Consider the following 27586-nt stretch of genomic DNA (forward strand, 5'->3'; position numbering starts at 1 on the left):
GCAAGTGTACTGGAATAGTAAATATTAACCATCCAGAGCTATAGCGCAGTGGTCCTTTAAGTCCAGCATTTCTACGAATGACGTGAATTCAATTTACAAGAGTTCAGAATCTTTTAAATTAGTAGGATCAATAGGGGAGAGCATTGGTGCACAAGCTTATATTCAGCTGTTTTTAATCAATTTCAACTTTTGAATGCAGATACCAAATATTGCTTATAATCACTTCTTCCACAGAAAATATTGTTAGGTTTTAAGCATTTGTTACCTGTAAATTTACCATTTGTTTATTTTGCCGCTGCGTTGATTTTTTTCAAGTTTAACTGTGTAAAGTGAATACGCTATTTTTTAGAGTGTTTTTTGTTTTAATTTTTTGATTTCTTTTTTTGAGTTTTAGGTTCAAACTTAAGTTTGAAGCTAAAACTCAAAAAAAGAAATCAAAAATTAAAATTTTTTAGTATATAAAAAAATGTTTCATTTCGAAGCACTCACTCGAATTGTTACATTGAAATCGGAAAGCATTAGTACAGAATTTTAATACCTGTCCTATAGATTACATAATTACTTGGTACAGTGTGTAAAATATACTTTTTACAATATGGTTCTTATTCTCAAATGCTTTGCTAATACTTTCATACACTATGCACTTTAAATATAGTTAAGTACTAGTTATTTGAATAAATTATGTTTGTTGATGTTATAATGTATTTTGTTGATTTTAGAATCTGTTTTATTTTTTATTCAAATTGAACTTTTTTTTGACGAAATTTTTTACAGTAATAATATAAACACGCAGTGTCCTAATGTCCCCCTTCCCCTATTTAAGAGTATTTTCGCCATTTTTTCTCGGAAGAGCTACAGTTTGCCGACCATTGCAAGTGATAATACCATTGTCTAATATCTAATGCATTTATAAGAAACTGTTTGGAACTTTTATAATCTTAATGGGATAGTCCACGTGATATAATCTTAATCTAATCTTTGTAATCTTAATGTAATAACCTGTGAAATCTTTGTAATCCCTGTAATAGCTTTTCCGCTAAAATGAAACCACTATTTTGATTGTAACTTTTTATCACTCCATATTTTTTTTCTTTTATTTAGGAGTTTCGTAATTCATCTTATTTATTTACATAAAAGAAACATCTGTCTCTCGTTATGCCACCATTTTTTCATAATTATTCTCAATATAGCAAATGATTGTGCCTAAGGACCTTTAAGTAGAGAACAAAAAAACGGTACGGTCTCAAAGGATTGACTTCTTACGATGCCTGCTAAGAATATTTTAAAGATTTCCGCTTTAAAATCCTCCACTTAGAGAATTTTACATGTTTTCAAAGCAACTCACAAAAAAATAAAAATAAAACACTTAGAATTTACGCTAAACATCACATTTTAGACCTTGCTTTATAAAACTGTATTCCATACAGTGTACTTGATATTCTTATTGTTATTAAAGCAATCGTTATACTACATGTAGTGATTAACTCATTTCTGTTCGGTTTATCTCCTAGAATCTGAGCGTGATCGGCTTCTTCGACGAATTGGAGATCGACTGCGTGAAAATCTCCGAGGTGACCTACTTCGAGACCTAAAAGAAATTTAAATTTAAAATCCACTTTACTAAAATAAAAAATAAAGGAGATTTTTAACAATTTATTTGCATATTTTGTAATGATGTAATGAATTAATTATCAGTAAAGGTAGATGGAACAGAAAATTTAAAGTGAACCACCAAAGCGCACTACAGGTTAATATTGGGATTCAAAGCAAAGAATGCTTTTAAAAAGTATGCATGAAATATGCGTAAACAGTTAAAACTAGTATTAGGTATACCGCATTAAACTTTGACAGCATTTAAATCACAAACCTGCTTCGCGAATTCATTCGAGGAGAAGGACTTCTTGTTCTTCGTCTTGGTGAACGACTACCAGAACGTCTGAGAGAACGACTTCTGGAGCGTCTGGCTCCCGGTGATCGGCTGCGCGAATTACCATCGCGTTTCACTCTTACAAAGGTTGTTTCATTCTAAAAATAAGTTACAAACTATTTTTAATATTTCAAAAGCTCTAAAAAATAAAAAACTCTCAAACGCAAGTTCAGTTACCAAAACGAATAAAACCCATCATCCAATCACTTCTTTCAGCGCCACTTAATTTTTTTAAACTTAAAACGCAAGTTTCCCCGGGACATGTAAGTAATGGTAAATAAAATTTCTTTCAAAAATTTATTTGGCATTGCGACAAAAATCTTATCGAAATTAATTTTAGAACATTTAGCGGCCTATACACCACTTACAACTCCCGTAATTTAGTTAGAAAATCCATCCCGGTGGAACAGAAAGTCCTCTGAAAATCCTTGATGTAGAGAGTCCTTTAAAACGCCTCCCTGAAACATCCTCGAGTATTCTAAGGATTGCTGCACGACTCCTGGCTAGATTGTTTCCTTAGTAACTTCAGTCCCGGATAGATTTTTCCTTAGTAACATCTGTTCCGGCTAGATTGAATGATGCAAAAATAAATCAAAACTTGTAGTTTTATGTGATAAAACGAAAATAAATATACCTAATGATTGTGAAACTAAAAAAGATGGCATTTGTCATTCAAAATCTCCTAAATTTTACATAAAAATCAGTTAAAAAAACAAACAAACACAACTTTATCATCGCACTCTACCTCATGAGACTTAAACTTGCTGTCATCCAAATACTTCACAGCCCATTTCATATCTTCATAGTTTGCAAACTCGCACACTGCAGTCCCATCTTTATAAACATCTGCATAAAGTACTTCTCCTGCTTCTCGCATATGGTCTTTCAGGTCTTGCCAGCTTCCAGTAGGTGGCAATCCAGAAACCAAAACCCGATTTTCTGACCGCCTAATTGGTGGACCTCTCCCTCTTCCTCGCACATAACCACCTCCATTACTACTAGATCCAGGCTCTGACCTTTCTCTTCCAGCTGCACTATTACGAGGGAACTGAACTCTGATTCTTTGCCCTTCAAATCTTTCCCCATCTTTACCATAAACTGCATCAGAAGCATCTCTAGAAAGTAATTTAAAATTAAATATATTAACAGAGCAACAAAGGTAACATTAAATCTTTAAAAAGAAAAGGCCACGAAAAGTTTATTTCTATCGTTAATTTTATTAACTTCTTTTATTTTAACTTTCAATAATATAGAGTATACCTAGGATCTTCAAATTCTAAGAAAGCAAATGCTGGATCAAATCTATTGTGAATATCAATTGCTTTTATCGGTCCATATTTATCAAATAGATCTTCTATGTCTCTATTTTTTACAAACTGAGGAAGGTTTCCAACATAGACGCGACATTCAGAGGATGTAGACTTAATTAACCGAGACATAATTATGTGGCTAATAAACATAAAAAAAGTTATTGAGCATCTAAATAAACTTCACACTTCTTCAATCCTTAAAGAGTATGCTAAAAAGTAAAAAAATGAACAAATTTTATATTGGGAAGAAAACCTGGCTGTGAATACTTATGATATTCCAAACAGTGTATAAATCAATCCATAGAAATAAACCAATAAATATAACTTTCAAAGTAAAAAAGCAAATAACATTTTTTGTAAAATTCCCAGAAAAAGTTGAAAGATTTATCATCATTGAAAGAAATTAAAAAGCAACAGAAAACTAATTAGAGAAAAAATGTTAAATCAGAAAGAACTTCTCCAATTAAAATGTCTAGGAAAAATTCAAATCAAATATCTTTCATTAACATAATATCTCCCATGAAAATGAAAATATATTTTATTAAATATCTAATCTACATATTTCTGTATTTCAGCTCATTAAGTTGCATCAATAATAAACGATTTTCTTCTTTTGGTTCGATGTATTCGTTCCAGTCAAATATTGGTTCTTCATTTAAATCTTCAGGGAAAAAAAGACTCAAAAATTATTTAAATATTGACACTTTAAAAGAAAAAAAAAGAAGAAAATACAAAAAGACTGTAATAGCTATAGCTTCCTCTAAAATTATTTTCTAAAAACTGTCACTACATAACACTTTTATACCAAAACTAACACTCAACACCATAGAAAATTTCCTAAAAAATTATAAACATCTTAAAGAATATTTCAAGGATCTCCTTTGAAAATATACCTTAAGAATACCATTTTTTAAAAATGAAAAAAAAAAGTATTAATTACAATTATTCTTTTATTATTATTGTTGTTAATTACAAAATTATTCTTGTAAATCATTAACTAATGCTATATTAAACATAATGGCAAAGCTTTCTATTGTCTTTTTTATTTCAGGTTTTTTGATATAAATTTTTCCTACTGATGCATCAACTGGTGCGTAACCAAAAAGAGTTGGGAGGGGTGGTGGTGATGGTTTCCAAAAGCAACTCAGGAGTCCAACCCTGCTTAATTCTGCTAAAGAAGATTTACTGGCTATTAACTGATTAAAATGTGAACTTAACAAAAAAAGTTACTATGTTACTTTTTAATTAATTTTGTTATCTTTTTTCTTTTACCTGACTTTGAAAAGATTTCACACAACTTATTACACACACACACACACACACACACACACACACACACACACACACACACACACACACACACACACACACACACACACACACACGCACACACGCACACACGCACACACGCACACACGCACACACACATTATATTAGTTATTTACGATTTTGTTAAATATCAACATTATCTTTTAAAAGCACAAAAAGATTACTGGAACTTTATTTCTGTAGCTACATTAATTCAACAATAGGCTCAACAATATACATTAATTATAGGAATGGAAAGTCAAACAACAAACAAGAAAGCTTTCTATCCTTCATAGGAAACAATGGATGGGTAAAACAATTTATAGAGTTAAGATTAAGTTATCTTATAAGCTAAGAACGTGAATTGCAAGGCATTCCACATTTTAACTGGCTTTTGGTATCCCAGATTTGGTTGTTTCTTACACACTTTTTAAACTTAAATATCAACTCCAGTTATCTTAATGGTTTAGAAAACCATACTTTTAATTTTGGTTTGCATCTATATTGCAATGACACTATCACAATAAATGGACAAAAGAAATTTTACTTAGAAGTTATGGAGCAGTATTGGAAAAATTTTCTCATGTGCAATTGTGAGGAATCACTGAAACATAACATTACAGTTGTGTTTTTCACTCTTGAAAGTACTCTATTTTTTTAACTGTATTGTTTACCAGATTAGGAGCCTAACTCCAAACTTTGAAAACTATAACATTATTGTTTACAGAAATTGACTTATATATTTCCTTCAGTATAATAGTGAAACAACTCCTAATTCTTAATAACATTTGCAAGATCATATAACTTTGTTCTTCTTTAGTACTTAAAACTAAAATAGTTCACTATATTAGTGAAGAATACATTGACGATACACAGGATTTGACCATTTATTATAGTAAACAACACAACTGTCTTGTCATTTCGTTTATTGCTTAAATAAAATTTAAAAAATCAGATTTACGATTCTTGCTCTTCTTGAATACATTTATCAAATTATATAATTTACATTACATGTAAATCATGAGGTCATATTTGCTGTTTAAACAATATTTCACAAAAAACAATTAAAACAACTGTCTTTATTGTACCAGTATTGATTTGACATTGACTTTTTGTATTCAGGTTAATAAATGACCTTCTTTGCACAAAATTAGTTAACTTGTTTGACTGAACTTAAATTTTGCAAATGGTGTAGTACAGATATAATTAAAAAGGTGAGACTTCAATATTTTGTAATGTAACTATTAATACAACAAAATCAAAAGCACTGTAAGGAGAAGTTTTCAGAAACATACAAGTTAAAAATATTCAAAAAGAGTTTAATTTTCTATATACCACACCTGATAAATTTTTAACAAGTTCAGTAACACCACTTTCCCACTGTAACTGAAACCAAGAAAGGCCAACTGGTGAAAGGTGGGTATTTGAAGAAAGAAAATTAGGTGTGGAGAAAGTGCGAGAAGCCAGAGTACTATAAAAAATTTAAAAAAAGCAATATCAATTTCACCAACTCATTAATTATTTTGTGTTATTACTAGTTTTACAAAAAAGAATTTTGGTTTAAAAATTAATAAATGAATTAAAAGAACACATTAACACAAATTAAGTTAACAAACACATTAACGCATAAATTAAATAAGTAAACACAATAATACATAAATTAGTAAAGTTTTTTTGCATGCAGAAAATAAAGTGAATAAATTTATAAATGATGAGCATTGATAAAGCAAAGAAATAATAAGCATGGATAAAAACTAATAAAAAAACAAATACAAAAAAAACCTAATATATTGGTCAAGCTCAGGTCTCTGAAGGGAAATATACTTTTTAATTGAATAATGATTAGTATATTAAAAATATGGGAAAGGACATAAAAAGGATGAAAACAGGAAGTAACTAAAAAAAAAAAACAGTAAGTTGTTGGAGAAGGTGAAGCTTATTAGCAAGTTTATTGTCTGTTTTTAAACCGAGTGGTATTTACAAGAAGATATCATTAGAGCTCCTATATTTTACCTAGATATGGTAGCTCAGATACACAAGTATAAAAATGTTTGCTTCTGAGGCAGTGGATACTGGATTTTCACCCCTGCATTTTCCTGACATCCTCAGTTTTAATTTGAAATGTACCTGATAGTTTGGTGGGATTCTCACAAAGGATTTCAAGAAAAAAAAAAAAAAATTCACATATAAATGTTAAATGTCCTTTATTAATCTGATTTTTAAATTTTTTTTAAAACAAGCTGATTTAATTTATGCTTATGGTTCAAGGAAGGGGTCCAATACGTGTTTATTTATATTGTTGAATAACATTTTTAAACACACAAAAGGACTATTAAGGTTTAGAGAAACAAGATGATGGTACAGTTTCAAGGAACTAATTAATAGATTGTTTTTTGATTGTTTTGACCTAAAACTTCTCATGAAAAACTAATTTATTTGAATGTTTCAGTTTCCTATAAAATATTTTTTTTTAAAATAAGTTCCTTCATCTTTTTCTATTTTTGCTAATTTTAGTTATGTTCTATTGAATTGTGCTTTCTGAATATATGTTACACCCATATTTGATAGGTTTAGCTGTTTTTAAAGAATATACATCAACATCAATTCAAATATCATTACAACCATTAAACTATTTAATTTAATTTCCAATAAATCATTTTGGATTGTCTCTAAAAATCTTGTTACATAGCAAAAATTTCATTTTTTTAATTGGAAAAATTGTCCATGTTTAGAAAAATTAGGTGACTGTAATTATAGCGTTACTTGTGAATAATTGTGTGCATAAAAGATGTCATTATAGCGTTACTTGTGAATAGTTATGTGCGTAAAGGATATGTCATTATAGCGTTACTTGTAAATAATTGTATGTGTGAAAAGATGTGTGAATGCCTTATAGCATTACTTGTAAATAATTGTATTTGTGAAAAGATATGTGTGAATGCCTAGGGAATGCCTACTTGTAAATAATTGTATGTGTGAAAAGATATGTGTGAATACCTAGGGAATTAACTTGTATATAAATTGTGTTGAATTTTACAAAGATACATCGGCGTTTACGCACAACTAAAAAACGATCTTTTTTATGCGAAACTACAAGCTATTTCGGCGAAATGGCGACTAAACTTGATTTAAAGTTAATTCCAGAGTTTAGTGGAAATGACCAACAGTCAGTTGCGGAATGGCTGGAAAAGGTTGAATTGGTATGTAAAGTAATTGGTGTAACCGATCTGGCACGTGTGGTTCCTCTCCGTCTCACTGATGGTGCATTCGTAGTGTATCAACAGTTAACAGAGACTGATAAAGAAAATTTTAAGAGAATAAAGAAGGCTTTGCTTGAAGCTTTTGCCGTTGATGGATTCACAGCCTACGAGCAGTTTGTCACGAGAAAGCTGAAACATGGAGAAGCAGTTGATGTTTATTTGGCAGAACTACGAAGATTGTCTACCCTAATTGGTGGGCTACCAGACAAAGCGATCGCGTGTGCCTTTGTTGCTGGGCTCCCCGAGGAAGTTCGACGAATGCTGAGATCGAGTTCTCGTATGGACGATCTTACAACTGTTCAAATACTTGCGCGAGCAAAGACTCTGATGATCGAGGAACGGAACAACGGGATGGTGGAAAAATTTGCTGTAGCTGCAATGAAAAGTAGTGATCCGAGGTTGCTAGAAGATAAAACACAATCAGTGTGCTATGAATGCAAACTTCCCAATCACTTTGCGAGAGATTGTCATTTAAGAAGACATAATTATCGAAACAAGTCAAGTAGAAGACGGGAGTCAAGCGATGTGCTGTGTTACTCGTGTCAAGAGTATGGACACATATCAAGAATGTGTCCAAAAAACGGAGTGAGGGAGAAGACGTCTGCGCCAGTTCTCTCCCTAAACAATCAATAATGGCGTTACCTACCATGCTCTTGGATATTAACGGTGTATTTCAGGATGTGCTAATTGACTCAGGGTGTACCTGCTGCATCATCTATAAAAAATGTGCGACAAAAATAACGAAGAAAGAAGTTAGCGTGGTAACTGTAAATGGACAACAACAGCAGTGCGAAGGTGTTAGCCAAACTCGAATCACCGCGCCAAATGGAAATACAGTGTGTGTGGAAGCACTTGTGGTCAATTTCAAACCGCTGGGTTTTTGTTTCATAATGGGTATGAATGGAATAGTGGCACTTGGTGGAGTATCGATTTCTGCAACGTGGGATGTTTGTTTTATGAAAAAAGAAGCATGTTTACTTGGTTTAAAAAGCGATTTGTCAATAGATGTTCATGATATGAATATAACGGCTCAGGATTTCACAGCTTCATTTGAAAAGAAAAATAGAGAATGGATAATTGCGTGGAAATGGAATACCAAACCTGAAAATCTGGTGAATAGAATATACCATCCCCATCGGCATAAAACACGATTATGAAAAAGAAATTGAAGGGTGGATAGAGAAAAAATGGCTGCAAAAGTACGAAGCGAAAAAACACGGTCCAGTAAAAGGTTTGGTTCCACTTATGGCAGTGGTGCAGCAAAACAAAGGGAAAGTGCGACCAGTGTTAGACTTCAGGGAGCTGAACACGTTTATTGAACCATTTACGGCGAACACGGATGCATGTGCTGACAAACTTCGAGACTGGAGACGGCTTGGAGAAAATATTTCAATTATTGATTTATCATCGGCCTACATGCAACTCAAAATCAGCGAGGAACTCTGGGCTTACCAAACTGTTGTGTTCCGTGGACAGAGGTTTTGTTTAACACGTTTGGGATTTGACCTGAACGTTGCGCCCGTCATAATGAAAGCAGTTTTGGACAAAGTTCTATCGCAAGACGAAAAGATCTGGAAGGGAACATCATCATACATTGATGATATTCTTGTAAATGAAGACATCGTATCAGTTCGCAGTGTACTTGATCATTTGGATATGTATGGATTACATTGTAAGCCGGCGGTTCGTGTGTCCGAAGGGGCGAGAGTTCTAGGATTACAAGTTGGGATTGAAAATAAGAAGTTATTTTGGAAGAGAGACAACGATTTTGGTGAAATTCCAAGTTCTCTAACGAGGCGAAAAATCTTCTCTTTATGTGGAAAAATGACAGGGAATCTTCCAGTTTGTGGTTGGTTGCGTGTAGCTTCGTCATTTGTTAAAAGGACGGCAAACGCCCTAACGAAAACATGGGATGAGAAGATACAATGCGATTTTGTTGAAAAAATGGTGAACGATATGGTAAAAAGAACACGTAACGACGATCCTGCCAAAGGAGTTTGGAATGTTTATGGCAACAAGGCAACAGTGTGGGTGGATGCTAGTTCACTAGCGCTAGGTGTGAGTATCGAAGTTGATGGCAATATAATCGAAGACGCTTGTTGGTTAAGAAAAGATGATACAACACATATAAACATGTCTGAACTCGATGCAGTAATCAAAGGACTAAACATGGGTCTCAATTGGAAGATGAATGTCTTGCATATTTGCACTGATTCGAAAGCAGTATTACATTGGGTCACCGATGCACTGACTGGAAAATCTAGATTGAAGACAAAGGCTTCAAACGAAATGCTGATTAGAAGACGGCTTCAGACCATTACGAATATTGTGGAGGAATACAAACTCAGAGTGGATATTAAACTAGTGCCCTCGGAGTCTAACTTAGCCGATCTACTTACTCGAGTGCCTGGAAGTTGGTTGAAAATGATTGATAAGCCCACTGAACTTGCTGCAGGTGGAACGATTAGTGCTTCTCTATCTCCCAAAGAAATAAACCATGTTCATAAGTCCACGGGACATTATGGTGTGAAGAGAACATTGTATTTTGTTCGTAGAATTGACCCATCAGTAAGCAGGGAAGAAGTCAGGCAAGTGGTTGAAAAATGTGTAGCCTGTCAATCAATTGATCCAAGTCCGATAAAGTGGCCGAAAGGGAAGATCGAAGTAAAAGGGACGTGGCAACGGCTTGATATGGATATAACTCATTATGAGGGACAACATTTTCTTACCCTGATTGACTGTGGGCCTTCACGATATGCAATATGGCGCCATCTCAAAGACCAAACTAGTGCATGTGTCATTCAGGAATTAAACGAAATCTTTCTTGAACAAGGCGGTCCAAACGAAATTCTGACGGATAATGATACAGCATTTCGAAGCACATTATTTTTGCAATTTATGAACAAATGGAACGTTAAACTTCGCTTCAGGTGCGCTTACGTTCCTTCAGGGAATGGAATTGCAGAACGGTGCCATCGAACAGTGAAAAGAACGGCGAAGAGAGTTCCGTGCAGCATACCCGAGGCAGTTTATTGGTATAATGTCAGCCCAAAAGACTGTTGTAAGTCATCTACAGCACCCGCAAATAAATTATACCATTACGAAATTAGAGTTAGAGGAATTGACGACGATAAAAACGCATATGAACCTCATGAGAAGATCACCAACAAGTTTAAACTCGGCGATGAAGTATGGGTAAAGCCCCCGGACAACCGATGTGACTCTCAATACAAAATTGGGAGAATTACAGGAATCATTTCGGAGCAAACGGTAGAAGTGGACAAAGTATCCCGGCACATACGCGACCTAAGACCCGTCAGAGTTGATAACAAGTCGAATGAGGATCTAGAAGATGATGAAGAACTGTGCGTTGTGTTACCTGAAGACGAGACAAACCAGACGCCAATGTTGCGAAGAAGCACCCGAAAAAGGATGGCACCTGAGCGATATAGTCCGTGAGGTGAAGTGGTCGTTATGACCAAGGGGGAGTGTAATTATAGCGTTACTTGTGAATAATTGTGTGCATAAAAGATGTCATTATAGCGTTACTTGTGAATAGTTATGTGCGTAAAGGATATGTCATTATAGCGTTACTTGTAAATAATTGTATGTGTGAAAAGATGTGTGAATGCCTTATAGCATTACTTGTAAATAATTGTATTTGTGAAAAGATATGTGTGAATGCCTAGGGAATGCCTACTTGTAAATAATTGTATGTGTGAAAAGATATGTGTGAATACCTAGGGAATTAACTTGTATATAAATTGTGTTGAATTTTACAAAGATACATCGGCGTTTACGCACAACTAAAAAACGATCTTTTTTATGCGAAACTACAGTGACATAACATTTTAAATGAAAGATAACTCAAGATTTCATTCACTCCCCTCGACCAACCTATGGACATTTATGGACAACCTATATGGACACTTACCATTATAGAGAGTTTTAGCAATAAATATTTCTTAGTATTTTTATGGTGAAAAAATTTACTTATTTAAATACCATACAGAAACACGACATGCAAACCATTCCCTGGGCCATGCATTAAAAAAATGGTTATCAATAAATAGTTTTGTAAATTTCTTTGAGGTAACTCTTATAACCACAGAGACTTTTTGTCAAGCATAGTTATTTGTCATAACAAATAACTATGCTTGATAAGAAGTAAAGCAAAAACCTTCAAAAAGCAAGAAAAAAAAAAAAAAAAAAAAAATCTTAACAATTTTTTTTTTTTTTAACAGAATTTGGGGCTGTTGAGCAATTCCAAACTAACAACTAATTGAATCCAAATTTTAAGCTCTGAGGTTTTTTGGGAAAATTTTTTAATGAGACAACTCAAAGGAATAATTTTAAATACAAGTCCATTTTTTATACAACCTTAAGATATACTCACTCAATACTTACTTCTGATTATGAACTTTAACACTTGGAACAACCGAACAGTGTTTATAAAGGGAAAAAACTAGTCTATGAAAACCAGTTCCTTTCCATGGCATTGGTGGGAGATATTCAAACATAATGTCACCACTTGATAAATCACCACCTTTAATGTTGCAGCTAAAGATGGGCACATAAATTTTAGTTTGAACTACAGCAAAATAAAAGGCCATTCTTTCATATCACAATGAGAAACTCACACTGCCCAGTGGATAAGTTCTTTAGTTGTATCCAGAGGATGACCATCAAGGTTTGAAAGTATAATGGAATAAAGTGAGTTTTCATTTGTTGTAAATGATACTTTAGTAGGAGCACAAAGAACCTAAAAAAGTTATTTTCTAAAAGTAATAAATAAGGTATATATATATATATATATATATATAGACACACACAAACACACACACAATAATATAGATATATCAAAATAAAAAATTCTATAAATAGTAAATAAAACAGTTTTTTTACAAATATACATAGAAACTGTACTTGAAAGAAAAATTGTGTCAAAATAAATTGATGACAGAAAAAAAAAAAAAAAAGAAAAAAAAAAAAGAGGAATGAGTCTTACATCATTGATTTCAAGAAAATTTCCTCTATGAACTTTTGTTTTGTTAAATGCTACATCTAAAATAGCTTCCAAAGCAATATCTTTTCCTTGAAATAAATCACGGTTTATACCATAAAACTTAGCTAACTTATGAATCTCTATTAGGCCGTAATCTTTCTTCCATTCTTTCTCAATTTCTTCTAAAGACACCAACACTAAAATAGTAAATAACTTTGCTAATATTACATTCAAGATCTTCGAGTCTTGCATCCATTAACAAGATCAAACTGTAAAAACAAACTATTAAACTTTTTTACTTACACTGACGATTTCTTGCTAATTTCTCCAGATTAGCACCAATTTTAGCTTGCTGCATTTCAGCAATTTTTTCTCTCAATTTCCTTCGAGTTAAGCGCCCTTTATTTAAGCTTGGTAATTTAAACTTTGGTGACCTTATTGAAAATTCTGGGATTTGAGGATCTAAAAACACCAAAACAAAGTTAACATTCATAAAACACCCAAGTAAGCATTTTTATATATACAAGAAAACATATAAAACATAAGACATATACATATACTTGTTCTATATAAATTACCTAAACTAGTTTGGACAGGTAAAGGCTTGTAATCCCACTTATAATATCTATGTGGATCTTCAGGGTTCCGAACTTTTTTAGTAGTGGCTCTAGTTGATATAAACATTGATTGCTGTAATGAAGTCCGAAAACAGATGACTTGGCATTGTAGAAAAACAATTCTACTCATTCTTCCATAAAAATAGAGAGCTTATTTATAATGAAGCTATTTTTTTATAATCTAATTTCTACAAGTAAATTAAGTTTAGAAGAAAGTGTCTTAATATTAAAATTAAAAAAACCTACATTTAAAACAGCAACCTCCATTTAATCAGAAATATCAGTTAAACTGAGCATTTATGAACTTTATAATTGTAGCTTTGTACTAATACATTAGAAAGCGCAAAGAGTTCAAAAAATAACAGAAAAACAAAACATATTCTCTTTGACAAGTGTGTATAACTAGATTTTACAAATAAATATTGTAAACTTACTTTATGAAGCACAGTTTCATCTCAAAAAGTCTTGAAATATTAAAATAGACAGTGAAGATAAAATTATTCATTATTTATCTCTAGAAATCAGTCTACTCATATCTACATACTTTTCTACTTAAATTTATTTAAGCAAAACACTTTGTGAAAAAGTTGACTGGAGAAAAACTCTAAGTATCAAAATATTCATATTTGTATTGTGTTCTCATTTTACAACATAACACATCTAAAATTATGTTCTCATATTGCAGCACAGTAACAGCTAAAATCTATTAAAAAGTTAATTACATTCCTGATTAAACTATGATTACGCTGATACATGATATTTTGACTTGAGGCTTTTTTTATTTTCAGTGCTTAAACACTTCCTGAAAAAGACTTTACTCTTTGGATCCATCCACTCCATCATTTCTGTTTCTTCTTTAGCTTGTTTCTGATCCAAATAACTTACAATACATGCCAATGGTATCCAAAACATTAATGAAAATGTTAAAATTGTTCCAACAATATTTGCTTTCATAAACAAAGCAAATTTACTAAATGTGAAACTTTTTAACAAATCAGAAAATAAAACTTGTACATCCTTTTGATACTTTTCACATTTTCCAGACACACATTGACCCATTTGGTCAGCAAGTTTACAAGGACTACCATCTTTTTCTGGCAGTGTTGAGCCCTTTTCATACACTGGCTTACATACACTGTTCAAAGTTGCATTTTTACAGCATACATTACAAGCATTTTCTCCAGCCTCACATGTACAAGAAACCTTATTTTGCTGTAGACAAATTGAAATACACTCACCATTCAGGCATTTACCACGACTGAAACCACAGTCATATTGTTCACCTGATAGTCGAGGCGGTTTTGGACAGTCCTTTTGCTTGCCATCACATTTTGTTTCTGAGATGCAATCTAAGGCAAACTCTCCTCTGCATACAGTTTTATTACTTGCAAATGTACAATTTTTACAACAAAGATCATTAAAGTCACTACACTGGTAAGATGGATTTTTAAACTTGCATTTCAGACAACATTCATCAGATCCTTTTAAGCCAGCATCACACTGTTCATTTTCTTCAACTACTCCATTTCCACAGTAGCTATTTATTTCAACAGTAAAACATAAGTCCTTTTTTGCATGTAAAACTTCAGAAATTGCATTGATACTACAAGGAGAAAAGTGATTATTGTTTGCTTGGTCACCTGATACTGAGGTTGCATACATAATGTATTTGCCACCTGATGATGTGGATGGAGTGCATTCAGGAAAAACATTTGCATCATGGTTTGAACCAAAATTATGTCCCAATTCATGTGCAGTAACTAAATCAGCTTCAATAGTTAGAAGTTTTCTTCCCCAGTTTAAACTACTACTAAGAGCACAATTTAAATGGCGTGGACTAATTGTGTCAGTATATGATTTGGAGCAAATACCACCAACTTCATCAAGTCCTTTAGTGGCAACATATCCCAAACCAATCACTCCATTATCAAAATCACGATATGTAAAAAGATGCGCAAGACATACACCACTCCAATCAAATCGACTAAAATCTGCAAGGAGATTTTCTGGATCCCATATTTTTTCTGTATTATATCTAAATAAAAAATTTAAGCTAACAATTAAACAACAAATAGCTAATTTCTTTAACAATTAAAACTCTATTAATAAACAAATCTTTTGTATATTTTAAAGCCTTTTTGGTCAAAAAATAAATAAATCAACCATTTTCTTATGAATCTTTTCAGGAAATACTTAAAATTTATATTTTCATAAGAAAGCAATAATTATACACTAGATGCAATGTCATGCATAAAAATAAACTATGCACTTGAGAAACCATTTTTGCAATTGTAGTTTGCAACATTCACCTAATAATTTTAAATAAGAGTTATTTTAAAGCTTTACATTGGCAAGGACCCATGGTAAAAAATTTGTAATTTTTAATTTACTAATTCTGATGCTAAACAATATTAATATCAGAATTTGTAAATTAGAAATTACAAAATTTGTAATTTGTAATCTACTAATTTTGTAATAAATTTTTATTTTTAATTTTTTGTTGCAAAAACAAAACTGAGACATTCTTTAACAAATGGACCACCTCATATTTTGATGAAACTTGTTGATGTGATGTATTATGCTAATGAGATAAACAATAAAAACTTCAGTTCAGTATATTGTTATTTTGAAAAGTAGATAATTAAGAAATGGACCATTTTTTACATATTTTCTTTATTTTAGAGGCTAACAACCTTTTGAACATACTTCAACTTTTCTGGAGATTTTCAGATGAATAAATATCAAAAATCTTACTTTTGACACTTTTTTTATAATGGCAGGCTAAATTTGGAATTTTCCTTGTTAAATATGAAAATTTTAAGAGTTTAAAGAACTTGTTTTTGTGCAAAACATGTATTATGGATCTCCAATAGGTCATCTTTGTGTTTGCTTAAGGGGAAGATTTTTTTATAATGACCTATTTTTAAATGCTGTTTCTCAAAATCACATAAGTCATCAGTCTGACATTTCTTGAATTTCCTTATATCAGCAATATAACCTCAACAAGTTTTATCAAAAAAAAAAAAAAAAAAAAAAAAAAGAGGTAGTTATTGTTAGGCCATCTTGGCCAACTAACATATTTATTACCTTTACATTCTAATTTTTACATTTTGGTAAAAAATACCAAATATCGTTTAAAAGATCTTCAATAACATCAACTGTTTATTAAATGCAACAGAGGCATTTTGGACACAATTAGTTAAAAGAAGTTAAATATGAATAAACTATAAGCATTCTAAATTAACTTTACTATGAGGCTAAGTAGAGAAATTATTGTTTGATAGCAATAAGATTTAACAAAGCTCTACTTACAAAGGCTTATTAGCACTGAAACTACAAAATACACAGACTTTTTTAATTGAAAAACCAATGTTCTTTCCAATTCCATTCCATACTGTTTCTTTGTAAATCTGATGAACACGAGTAGCTACTTGAAGCATATAGTTTAAAGCTGTTACTTCATTTGACATTCCCATATGGACATAAAACAAATAGTCACCAACAAGTTCTAAGCTACATCTATTTTTTTGAGAAATTTCTCGCCTATTTCTTTGTGGAACACTATTAAAAGTATTGTTATACAAATGCACTCTATTGAGACCACAAAACATTTTTGGCATGTGTCTGTGAGTAAGGTTTGAATTAACGTCAGTTAGTTTATAAATTAACATTTTATTTAAATCAACATCACTAACATGCCGCCACATAGGCTCAATTATATATGTATTGTTATTAGACATCAAGGTAGCTGTAAGTATGTTATTTTCCACATGAGCAATAACATGTGAGTCTTGATCTTCTTCATCATAGCCTTCATAGTAGGAGTCCTTGTCTATCTCAACTTTTTTCTCTTTACCAGAACTATCAATTGAAACAGCCGAAAAATCAGGAGAAAAAATGCTATGAGAGTGATGTAAGTGTATGTGAAAATTTCTTCCATGACTCTTAAAATTCATGTATCTTGTATGTTGACCATTTATATCTCTACGAATTCTATGATGAACATCAGATGTGTGTAGAACTTCATAATATGATAGTGTGCTAGAAAGATCTGACTTGAATTCACTGCATTTGATATACTCAGAGAAAAAAATTATTAAATAACATAGGTAGACAACAGACATTTCTGTATTATAATCTACAAATACAAAAAATAACTTCAAATTTACCACCATTATGCCTCTAAACAAGTAAAGTTATAATTTATCATATTTCTTACCTCATTTAAGGAGTCAGTTGTAACTTAACTTAAGTTTGATTATGTGTGTGTGTGTGTGTTTGAAAGATGTATATTGATATAACGTATAATGATATAAACAGTATAAACATATAAATAAACGTAAACGTTAAATTATATTATAAACATATAATGTTATAATATAATTGTTATTTTACTTATGCATTTAATGTCTGTTCCCAACCCTCATCAAATTTAACATTTTAAAATTAGATACTAGCTGGAATAAGATTTTCCATCCAAACATTGAAAGAACAGTAATTCGAAAGATTTATTCGAGATATCAAAGTAAAATGTTTTTTTGCTTACTTTACCGTTAGATTTACATAATGGAATAAAAATGAAATAATAACAGGAATTTGTTTAAAATATATTTCAGTCAAATCTTCTCAAACTTTCCATATCAGTTTTTAATAAAAGAGCTAAATCGATAGTTCAATACCAAATTACCCAACTTTTTATAAATTGAAAATCTTCAATCCAAAGGAGGGAAGTACGTTGGTACCATTTTTAAATCGCAATGCATTTTCAAGAAACAAAACTCTTGCTCCGTTATCTCTGCAAGTTAAGATAAATCGTCACTTGAGGCGCGTGTACTAAAATCGAACTTTACATATTTAAAATCTGAAGTTTGGTTTTAAGAAAAGTCCTCTCTTGAAACCAAACTTCAAACAAAAAATTTGACTTAAAGTTCCCTTCTTGCTTTCAGGACAAATACTTAAGAGTTCGAAGACAGAGTTTAAAGTTCAAACAATACTTGAACCAACATGTAATGTTAATGCTATATATTTTTGGTTTGATAGAGCAGCTTACAACTTTTTTTTTCCCAATTGATACCCATTCATGTTTTAAGTTTACCACTAAGTCGATTTTAATTAAATATCTCTGTGCTGTAACTAGAATCACCAGGCCTTCTTAAATCAGCCATACATCATACTTTTTTCTATTAAAAACTTCACACTGAGGAAGCAACCCTTAGCCACTGTTTATGTTATCAAATTTTTTTGTTTATTTATTGAAATATTTTAGGGGACCTCCAAAGAAGTTCTAATGTTCTTTTTTTTGGATCAGTCTAATCTATATGTATTCGCAACTTAAGTTACTATATTTTGTTGAAAAATCAATTAAATGTCAAAAACTTGCAAGTAGAATATTTATAAGTACAATGAAAGAAAAAAAGATTGCTAGATCAGAAAATTTTTTTTTCTTAAATCCCTATCTTCTATTGGTAGTTGGCTATGCTTAGAACCATATTTGCTTGGTTTTTTTTTTTTTTTTTAATCAAAGTTACAAATAAAAAATTCAATCATAGTTTCGGCCTTTTCTTTATTTCGTTAGTCATTATTCAATCTTGTTATTTGATTTTTTTTTTTTTGTTTTTTTAATTTGTTTTGTCAGTTATTAATAAAATTCTGAAATCAGCAAATCTTTTGCAATATTGCCTTCTAAAGACCTGAAAATTTATTTGAATATAAAAATCTGCATTAAAAAATGTAATGAAAATATAGGATTCTAAAAATTATCTGGTGAAAAAACGCTTAATATGTAATGCTTCAATTTAAAACTATTATAATGATTAATTTTAAATTATGTAAGTAATTTGAGATTAACCACATTAAAAATGTAGTTTTAGTTTTGTAGAGTAAGAGTAATTTTTTAAAAAGGTTAATGCATATCAGTAAAATAAACGGTTCAAGCAAAACCCCCCAAAAAATTGAGTTTTTTTTTTTCTGCAAAAATCATTCATGGGCCGTTCTAATATACGGGGGATTGCTTAAGATTTTCTGGTGTCAGCACCGCGGAACAAGTCAAGTTTTATTATCCATCTTTGATTTTTTTAAATTTGTCCTTTTTCAACTAACTATCATGGCAGTAGATCCTCGATTAGAATGTTTACCAGAACATGAAGGGCCAGCTCTAAGAATGTGGAATATTATTATGCAGACTACGATGGGAAAAGTTATGAAACCAGCTGGTTTTTGTTTTGATACTTCAAAATGTGGAACTTATTTTGATAACAGAGGATCTTTTAAAGCTGGGGAAGACTTTATATCTTTAAGTTATGATAATTCCTGTCAGAAGAATACTAATTCTGAACAAATTTTAAAAAAGTCTGTACAATCTGATTCATCAGAAAACGAAGATGACAATAATAATACTAACTATGCTCCGTGGAAGAAGTGCGAAAAATATCCTGAAAATGCTCATGGGTATGTTAAAGATATTTAAATTTCATGTAAATTAGGTTGCATTTGACACAAGGAGATTTAAATATTTAAAGCAAGCTTTGTATAAAATGCTTGTTTTTCATCTTTGCTGTTTTTAATGACATTCTTATTTTATGCTTCATCAATCTCTTAAACATCAGTTCATAATGAGGGTTTACATGATTCAGTCCATTTATATGTCTTTTTACTAAAGAATTGGTTGCATATTAGCTGAAACCATTATTTACCCTACTCCATTTTAATTTTGAAATCTAAACCTAATCTCTATGGACATCTTTTTTATTTTAGTTTTTTTGTAGCAATAACAAAGTTGAGCATATTGTTACATCTGATGAGGTTTCTACTGCAAAATATTTTTTAAGTTTATAAAAAAACTGTTAAAAAAACCCAACATGTTTTCAAACCTGTGATAAGTAGATATTGTGATGTTTTTTACTGATATTAAATATGGAATCAATGGTATTTCAATGCAAGCAGTAAAACTAAGCATTGACATTTGGTTTTTCAGTTTTTAATGAATAATTACCAACTTCTATATCAGTCTTCTAAGATAAATTGAATTTTCTGAAATTTATTAAAATAGAACTCTTTGAACATTTAACTCTTTGAACAGCAAAGCTTTTGTTTAGAATAGTTTATATTTGTACATAATTTTGTTACCTAAAACTTCTTGAGTGTATTAAAAAAGAGATAGTAAGAACTGTAAAATGTTTTTAAAGTTTCAGTTTTTTGCAGTTTTAGTATTTAATTGACCATCCAACATTTGCTCAGTGTTCTGTCTAATTTAAGTGGTCTTTGTACCACTGGAATCTGTTTTCTTTGCTTCCCAGCAAAAAATTCAACTGATACTTTTGTTCAATTAGATGTTGTTTCTCATTTAAAAGATTTAGGCTTTCTTTCTGACTTATAGTTTTTGCTTTTAGTTTTAACCAATGTGTTGAAATTTCTTCACCAATCTATTATTAGTTGAGCTTTGATGTTTAAAACCCTTACCAATAATATTGTTAAAATCTAAACAGCTTCGATAATTTTTCTGGTTTCTATGTCATTCAGCTGTTTTCTAAAATATTAAATGTAGATAATTTCAATGGTCAAAGATAATGATGATATAAATGTTAGTATATATATAACCTTATATCTTTTGTCCTGTATTGTTTACTGCCACACCCAATTATACTTGTTCAACTTGAATATTCATTTCAACTTAAAAGTTAAGAAAAAACGTAATTTTTTATTTTTGCATCCAGTTATAAATTAAATATAATTTGATTTATTTCAAATGAATAATTTTAAATTTGTTACCATTTATTAAAAACCGAAAACAAAATGTTAATGCTTTAATAAAACTAGTAAAAAGTTTCTAGAATATTTATAGAATTCTCATTAAAATCATCAATAATAAAAAAATCTTTTTCTATATTTTTCTATACTTTGTTTAAACTGATTTTTTAACTCTGCTTTTCAATAGATTGCACTTGGAGATAATTGATTTCTATAATTATATGACTCCAATGCCAGAGGAAGAAATGATGAGAAATGATGTGATTCAGAGAATATCTGATCTTGTCATAAGCATTTGGCCAAGTGCAAAGGTAAACATTTAGTAAATTTGATTTTTAGAGTCACTAAATAAAAAGTAAATCTTGAATAGAATTTCAAAATTAATTGTTATCTCCTCTAGAAAATAATTTTTTCATATTTAAGTCAACTTCTTATCTGTTGATCTCAATCAAAGTGCTTTCTGGCAAGACTATTTTCAAAATATTTATCATAAGGTTTAAATTTGTTAAACACTTCTAAATTCGTTAAGTAAATAATTGACAGTTTTTTATTAGGGTTTTTTTAAGTTGTTATAAAAAAAGAAAACTGGCTGTCATCCACCTCTGATTAATGAAGATATTAACTTATGCATTTTAAAAGTTACGGCTAAAATAATAAAGTTCTATTGAATCATGGATGCAATTGAACACATTTAAGACCAAAATTAAATTAGTTATTTGAATCTATGTAAATGTTTTCATTTGTTTATTAAGTTCTGAATATTTTTTAAAGAAGCAAATGCATACAATTACCATTTTAGTCCTTATGACATTTGCAAGGCACACGAGGAAAAAAAAAATCTAACTGTTTGCCATAGGTTGGAAATAATTCTAGCATTTTATATTCATTTTTATTACATTGATGTAACTTTATGATGGTATTTGCTTCATTGTGCAAAATTTCTTTAGTTGATCCTATTTTTTTAATTGTGAAAAATCTATTAGCAATAATTTACGAAATTTGTCTTAAAGTAATAGTGGGAAGGCAATAAAAAACAAATATTTTTTTGGCATCAAATTTGTACATTGGAGATGTTATTCTAATGTAATAATTAAAACAGTAATTTTACATTATACTTGCAAACATATAATATTTTATTTTAAAGAAAATTTAATCAGAGTTAAAAAATAAAATTAAATTAATAGTTACCAAATTTTTTTACTAACCAAAACTTTCAAAAATGTTAATCTTAAAAAAAATATATTTAAGTCGCCAAAAAATATTTTTAGTGACTGCACATGATAAATATAACAGTAAGAGTTTTTTCAATAAATGCTCAAAATCTGTGTTTACATATTTCAGGTTGAAGTTTTTGGTAGTTTCCGAACAAATATCTATTTACCATCAAGGTAACTATTTTTGTGTTAATTTTTTAGACATTTTTAAAAATCAAGTTTTGCCATGGAATGGAAGATTTGAACCAGTTGAAGTGTATATTGTTGCCAAACATTTGAAAAATATTATTAACATGGTTATTGATAATAACACTTGCATGGTTACTATCAATTTTAAAAACCAAAGTAATAAAGCAATTTCAAGTTGTTTCAGTTTTAGTATGGCAGAGGGGGTGGGGGAGAATAATGACAATTAGCACAGTGTTTAAAAATATTTTTCTTTTTTTGCAAATCTTTTTTATTACTGCTAAAATCACTTTTTAGGTTTAAAGCATTTCCTAAATCTTTTAATGTTCAAATAAACTTACTTTAGTGATATAGATTTGGTTGTTTTTGGGAAATGGGAAAAACTGCCTCTGTTTACATTAGAAAAAGCACTTGTTCAAAATGAAATAGCTGATGCAGCAACTGTTAAAGTACTGGACAAAGCTTCTGTAAGTTTTTCTTAAATATTTTTATGCATTAGTTATACAGTTTGTTATAAGAATTTTGAAAAAAGTTCACTCTGAAATCTTTTCTTATGCAGGTTCCTATCATAAAGCTTACAGATAAAAAGACCCGGGTTCATGTTGATATAAGTTTTAACACTGAAACTGCAGTCCAGAGTGCAGAGATGGTAAAGGTAAACAAGAATTTAATTGTTATGGCCGGAAATCTTCATATCACAATGCTGTTTTAAAAAAAGGGAAAATTTAATCTTTGTGTCTATTTGATAATTGTATATTTAGAATTAAAGGGCTTTTAAAACACCAGAATTAAAATTTTTAAGCAATATAAAGATGTTGAGATGCAACTACAATTTAATTTAACAAGGATTAAAAATAACTAGTTATAAGAAGAATATTGTTCAGTGATAACACAATAAAAGTTGTGATTAGCCAATATTCTTTTATATTTGTTTAGTTTTTATAATTTTAGGGCTTTATATTTAACTAATATTGTTTTTTTGTTAAACTGCCAAAAAAATTATAAGGGAGTATAAGGTTATAAGAGAATCAGCTTAGATGCTATAAAAAAGTTGATGCAAATATGTTATCAGTTGTTTTGGTTTTTGATATTTTAGGCTTACATCAAAGAGTTTAAGGTCTTACCTTATTTGTTTCTAACTCTTAAACATTTTCTTGCTCAACGAGAACTAAATGAAGTTTTTACTGGAGGAATAAGCTCCTACTGTTTAATGCTGCTTACTGTTAGTTTTTTACAGGTGAGAACATTTTACATTTTTTGAAAGCTACATGATAAAAGCAATTGTTTGAAACAGCAAGACTTTTTTTATATTAGCTTCATCCTCGAGTAGATGTGAAGAAATCAAATGTAAATTTGGGTGTCCTTTTGATGGAGTTCTTTGAATTATATGGAAGAAACTTTAACTATCAAAAGATTGGTATTAAAATTAAAAATGGTGGCTCATATATTAACAAGGAATTAGTAAGGGCATTTTTAAAGCAATTTTTTGATTTACATGGAAATAAATAGCACTGTTTTCTCAAACTTAATGAAACAAACTTGTTTTAATTATAGCTCGCAAAAGACTTGGGAAATGGTGAATGTCCTGCTTTGTTATGCATAGAAGACCCTGTTACTCTGGGTAAATAAAAGTTTTTTGTTTTAATTTTCAACTTATGAAAAAAATGAAACAATAAAAAAATTGGAATTTCAATAGAAGTCTCTTTATTTTTCATAGTGAACCCTGATGCAGATCTTCAAATTACTTGCATTTAGTCAATAAAAATCAATATCATGTGAAGCTTTTTTTTATAAACAAGATTAAGCTTATGGGCTATGTACTTCACCTAATTGCCCAACTTTTATAAAGCTAACAAATTGAAACTTTTTAAACCTGATTTCCTTTTAATTAGGAATTGATATTGGGCGCAGTTCTTATGGTATTTTGCGAGTAAAAGAAGCATTTGAGTATGCATTTAATGTTGTCGATAGTGCGCTTAGGAATAAATCATATTTTACAATAAATCCTGGCAGGTAAGATTGGCTAAACATTTTTTGATTTTTTGATTTTCTAAAATATGTGTAAACAGCTACAAAGTCAAGGGACAGGAGGAAAAGTTTTGATAATTTTACTTTCAAGGTTCATAATTCATAAAGAATATATAATTTTAAAATGTACTGGCATGATCACCACTACCAAGTGACTATAATGCATGTTTAACATGTAAGTTAAACAAAAAAATGTTAATTAATTTGAATCCAGTTTGCATAAACATAATGAAAATATGTGAAAGTAAGTTAATTTTCAACTGTTGGCAAATTCAATCTTTCTCTAAGTAAATGCAATCTTTATCAAGTAAGATTTCATTGAACTATATTTCAGCTCAACTAGACAGTACCATTAAAAATAAGGTTATTTGGACTGTAACATATGACTTACTGGAGAATACCTTTCCTTTTAAACCAAATCTTCAGATATGAGATTTTGGTAAAAATCTGCTTGATAAAAAGGCAATACTGATCATCAAAAATTGTTGTTTGATGCATTATTAGAAAGTTTTGTTTAAAATTGCCAGAATGCAATACTTTCATCTTTATTTATTAATACTAGCATCAAAAATGAGTCTCTTTCATAAATTTAGTAGAAAGTGCTCCTAATTTCACAGAAAAATTTGCGTGTATCCAATCTTTTTTTATTTACAAATTTAGCACATCGTTTTCTTAAATCTTCCTTTTTGAAAATGAAAACACTGTTGCTGCTTTGCCAGTTCAATTTGCATGACAATTTACAACGCATCATTTGTTAACTTCTTTACAACCAAAGGAGTTCTTTGTTTTTTTAAATCTTTTTACTTTACTAAACAAAAAACGATTTAATTCAAGACCTGCCCTTTTATTTTTTGTTTAAAATGCGGAAATAACCCGCCGTATATTTATGAACTAAATCCGTTTAAGAGTAATAAAGGTTGAATTTAAATTGTCAAAAACTTTTAACTGTCCTTTAACTTGGTAATAAAATATTTACATCTGATGACTCAGAAAGTATTTACATATTTGCCTTTACTATTTTGATCAAACAATTTTAAAATTAATGTTTTTAGCACATACTTGAGCCGAATCATTTCCGTTCCAAAAGATCTTATAGTGTACAGGAATTGGATTCACAGTGTTTTTCGAACAGAGCCATACAAGCCTGCTGTTACATTAGTTTCTCTTCCGTCTTCTCCTATTTACCAGGTACCTGCTGTTCCTCTTTACAGCCAAAATCGTCCTCTACTTCCGACTCCGCCAGGTCAATATTCTCCACATCTTAATATATCGCCTCCTTATTCTTTCACGACGACAGCAAGTATACAATATAATTCTTTTTATACAAACATGCCTAATTCTCAACAAGTTGTAGTGTCAAACAGTTCAAGTTCGACAATGGTATACCCTATTACAACCATGATGCCTACAACAACAGTTTCGCGTAATATTCCCGTAACAATTCATAATACAAATGAACAGCAAAGTAATAGCAAACAAGTATCACATATCACACAAGTATCTACATCTGGTCTATCGTTCAGTCAAGCGCAACTTTCATATGCTAAGGCAGCTTCAAATATCGATTCATCATCTCGCACCACTCGGTCTTCAGTAAATGGACTAGGTTCAAATCATGTATTTCCAATGACAATATATAGCCGAAGCACCTCGGTTATTACATCGTCTCCTACTTATACTCGTAAAAACACTACAAATTCGAGTTCACGAAATTCTTCACCGTCAGCTAAGTCAAGGAACTCTTCACCAAGTGCCACTTCTCGTACCAAATGCCGCCAAAGTGTTACTGCTCAAACAAATTCTTTTAATGACTCCTTTGAAAAAACTTACAGCTCTGTAATTTCGGATCCTATTAATAACTCTCAATCCTTAAAAGCACCTGTTGTTAACATTGTTAGCCCGGACAATGCTTGGTCTCGTAAGCGTAATGACGTTGTTTTTTTAAGCGATTCAAGTGATGATGCAGGTTACTCTAAGAAAGCGAATTTTAGGTTTGACTCCAAACAAGTGGTACATACAATATCCAGCGATGAAGGTGACTAGAGACTATAAAACCAACCTCCATTTAAACTTGAAAGTAAACATACCGACCGTCTGTGTAGTTACGGTAAAGTTGGCTTAAATTTGCTCAACAATTGAATATACGTCACGAATATGATATTCACACTAAAAGTTATCTAAAGTTAAAACGTTTTTTTTCTCGTGTCATTTTGTGTGGATATGCTGCTAAAAACTCTAGTGCCCCTTACAATTAAAATAAATCGTCTGATTGTGCTGCTAATGGAAGCACAAAGGAAAAATTACTGCGCTGGTAACTTCATTTCATTTGTAATGCTTTATTAATATAAAAACGTGAATCGAGAACTCGCATAACTTTAAATAATGCTTCAATCAGATTATTTAATTATAAAGCTATTTACGTAACTTGTAGCTGAACAGAAATGGTGTACTTTGTAGCCTCAAAGGTGCAAAAATATTTGAAAGGTATGAAAAGTATGAGATAACATGTACCCCCGTCGCTAACGAGCTGACGAGAAGTGAAAAATGTCACAAGCATTTAAGTTTCTCCGTCAAGTAAGCAAATCCGCTACTTTAACTAAATTTTGCCGAAAACAATCGATTGAAATGTAAATATTTTACGTTAATAAAACTAATTTGACACCTTCAAATTAAATCAAAAAATAGAGATTGTATTTAGAAATATTGTCCTGATATGCTCGCGAAAGATTATTTATTTGAACTTGTATCTTCATTAATCGTGGATGAAATACTGTTACAGACCTTTCTGAATTTCTCGATGCTGAGATTTTACTTAGAAATAAAAGTTTAAAAACTTAGATCTATATCTATAAGTACGTAAATGTAAAAGAATTTTAAATTTAAAGAAATATAATTGATATTAAATGCTTTTTTTTTTAAACACTCCTCCCTATAAGTGCATCATAATTATTCCTTAATTAAACTACACGTATCTTTAAGAAAATA

General features: G+C 30.6%; 4 protein-coding genes across 5 annotated transcripts; 1 reads left to right on the top strand and 3 right to left on the bottom strand.

The window, feature by feature from the left end:
- Nucleotides 1-1352: 1352 nt before the first annotated feature.
- LOC149882927 (serine/arginine-rich splicing factor 1-like) lies at nt 1353-3863 on the bottom strand. 2 transcript variants are annotated; one of them, XR_016456341.1, is made up of 5 exons: nt 3188-3863; nt 2673-3042; nt 2296-2493; nt 1868-2025; nt 1353-1588 (listed from the first exon to the last, which is right to left on the bottom strand). XR_016456341.1 is itself a non-coding variant. In XM_090100200.1 (4 exons), exons 1-4 carry the CDS (start codon nt 3385-3387, stop codon nt 1501-1503), a joined length of 816 nt encoding a protein of 271 aa, XP_089956326.1. In that variant the 5' UTR covers nt 3388-3406; the 3' UTR covers nt 1353-1500. The 2 variants fall into 2 exon arrangements, 1 of the variants encoding a protein (XP_089956326.1); XM_090100200.1 differs by lacking the exon at nt 2296-2493 and having other exon boundaries at nt 3188-3406.
- On the bottom strand, nt 3716-13796 carry LOC145193551 (large ribosomal subunit protein mL38-like). Its single transcript, XM_090100198.1, has 7 exons — nt 13389-13796; nt 13114-13272; nt 12814-13007; nt 12446-12567; nt 12213-12365; nt 5886-6016; nt 3716-3898 (listed from the first exon to the last, which is right to left on the bottom strand). The coding sequence occupies exons 1-7, from the start codon at nt 13555-13557 to the stop codon at nt 3792-3794; spliced, it is 1035 nt and encodes a 344-aa protein (XP_089956324.1). The 5' UTR covers nt 13558-13796; the 3' UTR covers nt 3716-3791.
- A 123-nt stretch (nt 13797-13919) lies between these two features.
- On the bottom strand, nt 13920-17698 carry LOC145193546 (ADAM 17-like protease). Its single transcript, XM_080071012.2, has 2 exons — nt 16740-17698; nt 13920-15462 (listed from the first exon to the last, which is right to left on the bottom strand). The coding sequence occupies exons 1-2, from the start codon at nt 17600-17602 to the stop codon at nt 14169-14171; spliced, it is 2157 nt and encodes a 718-aa protein (XP_079927138.2). The 5' UTR covers nt 17603-17698; the 3' UTR covers nt 13920-14168.
- A 1712-nt stretch (nt 17699-19410) lies between these two features.
- LOC149882928 (uncharacterized) lies at nt 19411-26790 on the top strand. The gene is made up of 10 exons (XM_090099667.1): nt 19411-19874; nt 21361-21484; nt 22515-22561; nt 22920-23040; nt 23133-23228; nt 23670-23810; nt 23888-24034; nt 24128-24194; nt 24466-24586; nt 25654-26790. Exons 1-10 carry the CDS (start codon nt 19531-19533, stop codon nt 26642-26644), a joined length of 2199 nt encoding a protein of 732 aa, XP_089955793.1. The 5' UTR covers nt 19411-19530; the 3' UTR covers nt 26645-26790.
- The last annotated feature ends 796 nt before the right edge of the window (nt 26791-27586 follow it).

The sequence above is a fragment of the Hydra viridissima genome, unplaced genomic scaffold (assembly GCF_058129835.1).
Source record: "Hydra viridissima isolate aposymbiotic clone 2 unplaced genomic scaffold, HvirCarnegie_v1 scaffold_10, whole genome shotgun sequence".
NCBI lineage: Eukaryota > Metazoa > Cnidaria > Hydrozoa > Anthoathecata > Hydridae > Hydra > Hydra viridissima.